Source organism: Hirundo rustica, unplaced genomic scaffold, assembly GCF_015227805.2.
Source record: "Hirundo rustica isolate bHirRus1 unplaced genomic scaffold, bHirRus1.pri.v3 scaffold_209_arrow_ctg1, whole genome shotgun sequence".
Taxonomy (NCBI): Eukaryota; Metazoa; Chordata; class Aves; order Passeriformes; family Hirundinidae; genus Hirundo; species Hirundo rustica.
This window is the reverse complement of record NW_026690273.1, coordinates 10,848-21,305: the sequence shown is the minus strand read 5'-3', so window position 1 is coordinate 21,305 and position 10,458 is coordinate 10,848. Positions and strand designations below refer to the sequence as shown.

The following is a 10,458-nucleotide window of genomic DNA, read 5'->3' as shown; positions in this document are numbered from 1 at the left end:
TTTACGATCCCTCTGCATCCCGATGACAGACCAAAATTTGCCTTCACGGTACCAACAATAAATAATGCTGAGCCCGCACAGCGGTATCAATGGAAAGTTATGCCTCAGGGCATGTGAAATTCGCCAGTGTTATGCCAATGGTATGTAGCCCATGCCTTGTCTGGAGTTCGCAAGCAGTTTCCTGATGCTCGCGTCTATCATTATATGGACGACATTTTGGTGGCTACGCCCACCCAGGATGAGCTGCTGAGGATACAGCCTCAGTTGCTGAATGCTCTGCATTCACATGGACTGCAGGTGGCTCCAGACAAGGTACAACAACAACCTCCTTGGAAATATTTGGGAGTCAAAATTCTGGAACGGACAATCTGTCACCAGGAGGTGCAATTTGTGCAATCGGTGAAGACACTGAATGATGCTCAGAAGCTGGTAGGTGTTATCACTTGGTTACGTCCTTACTTGGGACTGACCACAGCACAACTGTCTCCCTTGTTTGAATTGTTGAAAGGGGACACTGATTTAAAGTCACCTCGTGAATTGACCCCTGAGGCATGAAAAGTGCTGGAGGAGGTTCAGCAAGCTGTTTTGGCTTGCCAGGTGTACCGCATTGAACCTTCCATTGATGTCACTGTGTTCATTTCTCTGCCAGGAGGCTGGCGCAAGGCTCTGGGAGCCAGTGGCCTGCACCTGGACAGTGCCGCCCATGTCCCCTAGGAACACGCGTGTACAGCCCACCCGAGTGGATCTGCCTTGGCTACTACCACGGCCATGCAGCGACCGTCTGGTCCCTGGGCGTGCTGCTGTACGTCATGGTGTGCGGGAGCCTCCCCTTCCAGGAGGACCGTGACATTGTGTGGCAGCAGCTCTTCTTCAAATCTGCAACTGCTTGGAGTTTTTGCAGATTGTGCTGTTCCACCCATTCGCAGCCTTTCCCCTGGCTACTCATGGGCCTCTCAGTGTATCTGGGGTACTGTTTAAGAAAGCTTCTTCTAGTATAAAACAAGGATTCTCTTCTAGCTCTAAAACTGTCTTTACCTCAAAAGAAATAAAGACCTCCTTTTACCCCAAGAGCCGAGGGCTTCAAATCACTTCCTCTCTAAAATCATCTTGGTCTCAAAGGCTGAGACCTCCTTTTATGCCAGGAGTGAGGGGCTTTAAGATTCCCACTTAAATCTCAATCATATCAATCCCCAACTTTGACTAGAACTAGCATTCCCCCAAACAACATTAAGATGTTACAAGAAACAGTCCATTTCTCCATAGTTTACAGCAGAAAAGTTTGGTTAAAAATGTCCACATCCTCAATCCCTCTTCTAATAATCTTTATCAGTTCTTTCACTCCTGCTCCACTGACTCCATGTGGCGTCTTTCCTGCGTCCACTCTGTCTCTTTCTTTTCTCTCTCAGGGAAGGGTCAGGCCTTGGAAGCTCCATGTTGCCAAGACAGGGTTAACTCTGCCCAGGCCTGCAGTGGCCATGTGATTTCTGCTCCAGGCAGCAGTCTCTCCATTTCAGATCAGCCTGGTTTCCTCCCTCCACTCTTTCTTCTCCGTCTGGAAGACACCGGAGGAGGGGAGCGGGAGGAGAGCTCTGCCCACCCCTCGGTGACAATCACGGCAGCCTCGGCCAAACCGGGCCCATAGTTGTTATCAGGGGAGATCCCTCCCTGCTCTGGGGTCTCCGGGGAGGTTTTTTCAAAGTGGTTGATGTTAAGCTGCAACCTCTCCTCCCCCTGGGGAGCCGATGGAGTCCCGCTCGGCCTCGGGTGAGCTTCCCCCTGAAGGGGGAGGTGGGGTGTGGGGAGCAGTAGGACCCACTCGATGTTACCTGTTCAGCTGACCAGGAGGAAAAGGGCCTGACCTGAACAAACCCAGGAATTATATGGGTACTGTCCAAAGTTGCATTCAACATTTTCAGTGGTCAAAGCAGATGCCAATATCTCAAACCGGCTTCTGATAGGTCCTTGTCCTTTCTAAAACTATTTCCAGGGTCCTGACAGGGTAACACTTCACATTCCTCCCTAACTAAAAACCAAACTGTGCGAACCCATGACAGTGACCTTTAGGCTTTGCAGGGCTCAGGCACAGTGGCTGTGACAGAGTCAGGGCTGAGTTCACACTCTGTGGGCTGGGGCAGAGCCCATCCAGAAATGACCTGAGATGGGCTCAAATACAATGATGGGACCATGGCCAGACCCTCATGTCCTTCAGTCCCACCCTACATCATTGCCAGGGGCAGAGAAAGGGACAGGTGACTTCTCAGCATGGGTCACAGGAAACGTGGGTCACCAGAGCCCTTCCCTAAGTGGCAATGGCCCATTAACAGAAGATATCTCCCTGGAGGGAGGATGGCTCATGGAAGAGATCAAGAACACTGCCCCATTTGGTTTTAACAGCTGGGCCATTAAGAGAAGATTCCCCCTCAGAGATATGAGGGATGGGTGATGGAAGAGATAAACAACCTGCCCTACATGGTGTTCACAGATGGTAATAGAATACATGTTTTTGGTTACATCTTGCATTGTAAGACAGGGCTTGAGGCTCCTTGCCCAGGAGCTCTCAGGAATTCCACAAGGCTACTGAGATAACAACAGGACTAAAAATAAGAACCAAGAGCCTGAGAAACTGTTTACAAACAACACAAAACTTAGAGGACACACAACACGATGATGGACACTTGACCAGTGAGGAGTCCTGAAGGATGTGTGCCTGCCTTGTGAACAAGTGGCTCAGCCAATTGAGAGGCACCTGTACATGTGGACAGTAGTGCTAGAATCCATAACTGGATTTTAACATTAAAAATATATATATATTAAATATATTATTTTATATATATATATAAAATATAAAATAAACGGCTTCTACTAAAATCATATTGATTCGGCTATTCAGTTGCCCAGTGTTTCCCCTGCACTGGAGACGCTCTGCAGGACTGACAGGATGGGCTTTGGGGCTGTGAGGAGAAGCTGAGGGACCTGGGCTGCTGGACCTTCTGAAGAGGAGGCCCAGGGCTCATTCTGCAGCTGCTGCAAGGGTGGTTTCAGAGAATCACAGAATCAGCAAGGTTGAAAAAGACCTTGGACATCATCAAGTCCAACCTGCACCCTGACACTGCCTTGTCTCTCTTGAGACTCCTTTTCTCCAGGATAAACAAACGACAGGCTGGGGACAGAGTGGCTGGACAGCAGCCAGGCAGAAAGGGACCTGGGGGGACGGATGGACAGCAGGCTGGACATGAGCCAGCAGTGTGCCCAGGTGGCCAAGAAGGCCAATGGCTCCTGGCCTGGATCAGGAACAGTGTGGCCATCAGGACCAGGGCAGTGATTCTTCCCCTGTGCTCAGCACTACTTGGGCAGCACCTTGAGTGCTGTGTCCAGTTCTGGGCCCCCAATTTAGGAAGGACATGGAGGAGCTGGAGTGTGTCCAGAGAAGAGCAACAAGGCTGGTGAGGGGTCTTGAAGACAAGTCCTGTGAGGAGCGTTTGAGGGAGCTGGGGTTGTTTATCCTGGAGAAGAGGAGGCTCAAGGGAGACAAGGCAGTGTCAGGGCACAGGTTGGACTTGATGATGTCCAAGGTCTTTTCCAACCTTGGTGATTCTGTGTTTCTCCACAACCACTCTTGGAGCAGTTGCAGGATGAGCCCTCCTCTTCAGAAGATCCAGCAGCCCAGGTCCCTCAGCTTCTCGACTCAGACCCGAAAGAAACCCTGGCTCTGAGCAATAAGATCTGCAGCAGCACAGGAAACTCAAAGCTCATGGGAACAAACTTTCTGGATGACTTCAGAGGCCACCACAAACCTGAGTGGTTTCCCTGCTGTCCCAAGCCCTGCCTGGCCCCAGGGGCTGATGGCATTTGTGCTCCCTCAGGTTCATCTCCCCACACCAACACCATGGGGGTGCTCACGCCTGCTCTGGGCAGTGCAAACAGGGGCTCCTGAGCCAGTGCTGCCGTGTCTGTGCCTGCAAGGATGCGGCACCTGTGTGAGCTGGGGGAGAGGCCAGGGCTGCAGAGGGGGGATGTTGTTGGCAGGTGCATGAGGACGCTCTGGGACGCTGCCCTGGGGTGTCCAGCGCAGTGGGGATGGATCAGCCCCTGCTCTGCTGCTCCTTCCCATCTCCCCCAGGGACCTTGCAGAGCCCCAGCCATGCTGTTTGCCCCCAGCCTGCCCACGGCCACCCTGGGGCTGCTCACGGGGCTTTTCTCTGCTGAGCATTGGCCTGGGCGTGTTCTGGAGAGAGCCTGGGCAAGGAGCCTGGAGCCCCCAGGCCCTGCCCTGAGGCGTCAGCGCTGCCCCAGCAGTGCCCATGGCCTGTCCCTGCTGCAGCCCCGGCACTGCCACCCCCAGCACTGTGCCCGGCCCCGAGAGCACTCAGGCCCTACAGCAACACCAGGGCCAGGAGGGCAGCGGGGCAGGGGCACGGGAGCAGCACTGGCAACACCAAGTGCTGCTGCTCCTGGGCACAGCTGCTGTGCCAGCACTGATCTGCCCCCAGCTCTGCACACAGACATTGCTGCTGCAGCTCCAGAGAAGGGAACAAAAGAGGGATCTCTGCAGAAAACTTGGCTGGGAGATCCTTGAGTTGGTTTAAAGCCACCAAGAGCACAGCTGTTCATTGACACAGTCCGTGGCCACAGGGAAGGTGGAGAGAAACAAAATGAGAAATGGCACAGACAAGGACATTTCTTTGTGGACAGAAAAAAAGTAAAACAAAGCACAAGAACCTTCAAAATGAAACCAACAAGAAGTATCAAAGATGACTTTTATTAGAAGTGATTTGCAGAAATTCACCAGCAGTTTAGTGTTCCTGAAACCATCCAATTATCAGTCTCCACACTGCAGCCTTGAGCTCCTGGTTCCTCAGGCTGTAGATGAGTGGGTTCAGGGCTGGAGGCACCACTGAGTACAGAACTGAAAGTGCCAGATCCAGGGATGGGGAGGAGATGGAAGGCGGCTTCAGATTGGCAAATGCACCAGTGGTGATGAACAGGGAGACCACAGCCAGGTGAGGGAGGCAGGTGGAAAAGGCTTTGTGCCGTCCCTGCTCAGAGGGGATCCTCAGCACAGCCCTGAAGATCTGCACATAGGAGAAAACAATGAACACAAAACAACCTAATACCAAACAGACACTAACAGCAATAAGCCCAAGTTTCCTGAGGTAGGATTTGGAACAGGAGAGCTTGAGGATCTGTGGCATTTCACAGAAGAACTGGCCCAGGGCATTGCCATGGCACAGGGGCAGGGAAAATGTATTGGCTGTGTGCAGCAGTGAATAGAGAAAGGCACTGGCCCAGGCAGCTGCTGCCATGTGGGCACAAGCTCTGCTGCCCAGGAGGGTCCCGTAGTGCAGGGGTTTGCAGATGGACACGTAGCGGTCGTAGCACATGATGGTCAGGAGGGCAACCTCTGATCCAAGAAAGAAGATAAGCAGAAAAACTTGGGCAGCACATCCTTTGTAGGAGATGGTCCTGGTGTCCCAGAGGGAATTGTGCATGGCTTTGGGGACAGTGGTGCAGATGGAGCCCAGGTCGGTGAGGGCCAGGTTGAGCAGGAAGAAGAACATGGGCGTGTGCAGGTGGTGGCCGCAGGCTACGGCGCTGATGATGAGGCCGTTGCCCAGGAGGGCAGCCAGGGAGATGCCCAGGAAGAGGCAGAAGTGCAGGAGCTGCAGCTGCCGCGTGTCTGCCAATGGCAGCAGGAGGAAGTGGCTGATGGAGCTGCTGTTGGACATTTGCTGTTTCTGGACATGGAGACCTTTTGAAGGAAGAGACAAGTCAGGGCAGACTTTGCTGAGCAATTTCCAAGCCCTTTCTCCCAGCCCTGCCCCTGCTGCTCTGTGCCACCCAGTTTTCTTTTTCTCAGAGCCCTTCCTTCAGCCCCGTGCCTGGAACTCTGCTGGGATCTGGCCCTGCTGCTGTGACAAGCAGGGGCTCTGCCCATGGACACCGAGGAGTCAGCTCTGCTCTGCAGCACTGGGGTCATGGGAACAAGGACAGGGGCCAGTCCTGGGGTTGGACTTCATCAGCCCAAACTGCTCCTGAGGCAGAGGAGCTTGGCAGCATCTCCTGTGCCAGGGCTAAGGAACGGTGATGGCCAAAGGCAGCTGGAGAGGGTTTCCTGCTGTGCCCAGGGAGATCAGAGAGAACTGTGCAAGGCAAGAGCATTGGCTGTAACTCAGTGAAGGGTGAGGGGAGCTGCTCTGTCCCTCCATCTGTCCCCAGCTGCCCTTTCTGAGATCCAGGGCAGTCACTGTGTTCCCCTCAAAATCAGCCTGACACAGCTGAGAGCAGAGGGAGCCACAGCAGAGCAAACTGGCTCAGCCTTTCTCACAGTCTCAGCCCCTCTCCTGGCCAAGGACACTCCTGTCCCCAGTGTCCCCTGGAGGCAGCTCACAGCTTGGATGGCATCCCCAGGACACACCCAGGGTCCTGTCCATGGCACTGCTGGAGGAGAGTCAGCTCATTCCCAGCCTCCAGCCTGCCCTGTCCAGACCTCCTGGGGCAGAGGGAGCTGGGACACCCCATTTGCAGCGTCTTGGCACAGGGTTCTGTAAAAAAAGTAATCATGGAATAGTTTGACTTGGAGAGGACTTCCAATATCCCAGCACAGCTTGGTGGCACTTTTCCCCCCACTGCCTGCCCAGGGCTCTGCTGCCTGGAGCTGTCCCTGCCTGCAGCTGCTTCCCTGTGCCCAGGGCTGGGCCCTGCCAGTGCTGCCAGAGCCCAGCCCAGCCCTGGGGGCTCAGCTCTGCCCTGCAGAGCCCTCCCAGCTCAGGCACTGCCCAGGGGCAGCTCTGGCCCTGCAGGCTCTGATGGCAATGTCAGAGCAACCCTGAGGAGGCTGGAAAAGTGACACTGGTGCTGCCTGCAAGAGACCCTCTGCTGATTTCTGTCACTGCCTGATTTATTAAGGTCTGAGGGAAAATTGTTTATTTTTGTCAAACTGAACTGAGAGATGAATATCTATGTGCAATTTTCCATCCAGGCAACACAGAGCAGTAGATTAAAAAAACAGAATTTTCCCTTTTATGCAGCCCCAGACTGTCTTTGCTCCCTGTATAATCTATTTGGAAATATTCTGGAGTTAAATGTCATTCTGAGAGCAGATCTGAACAATGCAGCATCCTCACCACACAAGGAGAACACTTCCACGCTTTACCAGCTGTCTCTTTCCACCCAGATCTTGTCCCCCAGTGCTGTGAGCAGCTCCCAGGGCTGGCTGAGAGCTGTCCCTGGCAGGCAGCAGAGTCCCTGCCCCAGCACAGCACCCTGGGCTGCAGGACCCTGCTCTGCAGGACAGCCCTGGGCACCCCTGGCTGCTCTGCACAAGAGATAATCAGAGAATGTACTCACAGAGTCTGTAGGCATTGGGATGTTGCAGCTTTAGGAGATCACTGCAGGAGCTGCAGCTGCCTTGTCCTGAAGCCAGAGGTTCCTGTGTCAAGGGCTGGGAGTGATTCTCTTGCAGTCACTTCTCAGCTCCTTCCCAGCCCTGAGTGATTGAAGCTCTCTGTGCCTGTGTGCTGTGCCCGGGGTGGCTGCAGGCAGTGCCCCAGCCCTGCTGGGCTGGGAGAAGAGTTGCTCATCAAGAAAGATGTGTTTTTGAAGCTCTTCTTGTTTGCCAGGAGCTGCCTCTGTGCCAGGAGCCCGGCCCAGCTCAGCAGCACAGACACAGCACAAGGACTTTAATGACCCTCTTGGGGCTTTGTGCTGAGGCCCTGAACATCAGTCCCTGAGAGGGAGCTGAAGAAACCTCTCAGGAACTCCCAGTCAGAATCCAACTCCAAAGTTTCTTGAAGTTTTAATGGGTCCCACTGAGGGACAGGACAGAGAAAGTGTCCCCAGGCCCCAGGCAGAGCAGAGAACTGGAGGCAGTGATGACAGGTGGGGACAAAGAGAAGCCAAGTCTTGGTGTCCTGGGGCACAGCAGCCTCTGTGCCACCAAGGGCTGTGAGGAGACACCTTGTCCTGAGGCCCTGGGGCCTCCTGGCACAGCCCCAGCAAGGCTGGGCACTGTCAGCCCCTTGTGCTGCCCTCAGCATCCCCCTCACATCCCAGTGGCCTCAAGGATGTGCTGGAAGGAGTCCCTGGGGAGCCTTGGTCAGCAATGGCCCTGGGGGGCTCCTGAATGCTCCCAGGGACTGCAGGTTTTTCCAGGGACTTTAGGTTTTGCTTTTGTCTTGGAGTCTCTGAGAGGTTTGTGCAATCATGGCCTCCAATTATCTGCTTTAATTAGTCCCCTGAGATTCTTAGCCAGTAACCACACTCAGTGGGGCTCATTAATGCTTCAAGGTACTTCAGTTATTTTAAGGTACTTGGTGTTTCCCTTTTAAAATTGTCTCTATGAGAAAAATTGCTTTATCATGGCCTCAGTTATCTACTTTAATTAGTCCCTTGGGATTCTTAGTCAGTAAAAATAATCAGTGGGGCTCATTAATACTTCAGGATGCTCAAGATTTATTAAGGAACTTCTTTTTGACACTGAGTCTGTGAGAGGTTTATGCAATCCTGTCCTCCAATTATCTGCTTTAATGAGTCCCTTGAGAGCTTTGCACTGACACTCAATGGGGCTCATTAATACTTTGAGATACTCAAGGTGTTTAAAGTACTTTGGATTTTCCTTCCCTCACTGAGTCTCTGAGAGGTTTTTATACAGTCCTGGCCTCCATTTCTATTCTTCATGGACTCCATGAAGAGCCTGTGTTGGGGATGGACCTCTGTGGGACCCATTGATGCATCAAGATACTTTGGGTTTTTCTTCTGACTTCCACTCCTGGAAAGGTTTGCGCAATCTCCTCTCAGGTCCTGAGGTTCCAGGGCTCAGCACCAAATCCACCACAGGGCTCATCAGGATCAAGTAAATCCTGACAAACCATGGCTCTGCCTTGAGTTCCCTCTGGTCTGGTGCCATTCATTAGGAAGTTTTCCTGCTGCAGTTATGGAGAAATATTTCAAAGAGCTTCTAAGAAATATGTATTCCTATTTCAAAGGGTATATTTCATTACTGTTCTCATTACACAAGAGGTGATTGCAGCATTCTGTGGTTGATACTGATCCAAGGTCTCCCAAGGAGGTCTGGCCTGCTCAGAGAAGCTGTGCCTTGAGGTCTGACCCAGTGTGGACAACCTTGCTCCACATTCCCCAACCACATCCTATCTATTCTCACCCACCTGGGACCTGCTTTCCTTGGAGACCTGACTGCACTTAGCCAAAGAAGGATTTTCTTCTTTTATTTTTGAAGCAATCTAAAACTCCTGAGTTTCCCCAGTGAAAACAGAAACCCTCCTCAAGTGTGTGCCAAGCCCAAGGCACCACCAAGAGCACTGCAGCCCTGCCCTGGGCCAGGAGTGAGGGTGGATCATCATCCCAACCTGCCCTGGGCCATTGCAAGGGGCTGTGGCCATGGACACTGCACTGACCCCACTGCTGGCTTTGGATCCCTCATCCCTTCAAGTTCCCTTGGAAAGCAGCCCAAGGACCCATTTCTGCAGCCAGGTTCCATGGCTGGTCAATGCCCCATCCCTGGAAACATTCAAGTCCAGCTGGGACAGGGCTCTGAACAACCTGATCTGGTGAAAGATGTCCCTGCTCATCCCAGGCCTGGACAAGAGGCCTGAGTGAGGCCTGAACAGCAGGCCCTGAGCCAAAGGTGACCTCTGCATCAACCTTCCAACCAAAGGGGGTCAGGTCTCTCAGGAAGTGTTTAAGGGAGCTGCTAAAGCATGTAGGAAAAAAATTAGGGAGGCCAAAGCTCAGTTCGAACTTAGAATGGCAACTTCTGTAAAGGATAATAAGAAATGTTTTTACAAGTATATTAATGCTAAAAGGAAGGGTAAGACCAACCTTTGTTCTTTACTGGACAAGGCAGGGAACTTAGTAACTGCAGATGAGGAGAAGGCAGAAGTGCTTAATGACTACTTTGCCTCAGTTTTTAGTGAGGAGACGACTTGACTTCAAGACAACTGCCCTCCTGGGCTGGTAGATGGTGTCAGGGAGCAGAATGGTCCCCTCATTATCCAAGAGGTGGCAGTCAGAGAACTACTGAAATGCCCGGATATCCATAAATCTATGGGACAGACAGGATCCATCCCAGGGTGATGAGAGAGCTGGCAGATGAGCTTGTGAAGCCACTCTCCATCACCTACCATCAGTCCTGGCTCACTGGTGAGGTTCCAGATGACTGGAAGCTGGCCAATGTGACACCCATTCACAAAAAGGGTGGGAGGGAGGATCCTGGTAATTACAGACCAGTCAGCCTGACCTCAGTACCTGGCAAGATAATGGAACAGTTTATACTGAGTGTCATCACACAGAATTTACAGGATGGCCAGGGTCTCAGACCCAGCCAGCACAGGTTTAGGAGAGGTAGGTCATGTTTGACCAACCTGATCACCTTTTATGACCAGGTGACCTGCCTGGTGGATGCAGGAAGGGCTGTGGATGTTGTCTATTTGGATTTCAGCA

The 10,458-nt window shown here is 52.6% G+C and overlaps 1 protein-coding gene across 2 annotated transcripts in view; it reads right to left on the bottom strand.

The window, feature by feature from the left end:
* Positions 1-8,142, bottom strand: part of LOC120747814 (olfactory receptor 14J1-like) — an 11,026-nt gene extending 2,884 nt beyond the window's left edge. Inside the window, exons 1-2 of one of the 2 annotated variants that reach the window (XM_040053858.2) lie at positions 7,348-8,142; positions 4,794-5,749 (exon numbers count right to left, since the gene is read on the bottom strand). In XM_040053858.2, coding sequence (XP_039909792.1) covers positions 4,794-5,726 — 933 coding nt within the window. In that variant the 5' untranslated portion in view covers positions 5,727-5,749; positions 7,348-8,142. Of the gene's footprint in view, positions 1-4,793; positions 5,750-7,347 lie in introns of those variants that run through there. The other variant, XM_040053857.2, reaches the window with a different exon arrangement.
* Positions 8,143-10,458: the final 2,316 nt, after the last annotated feature.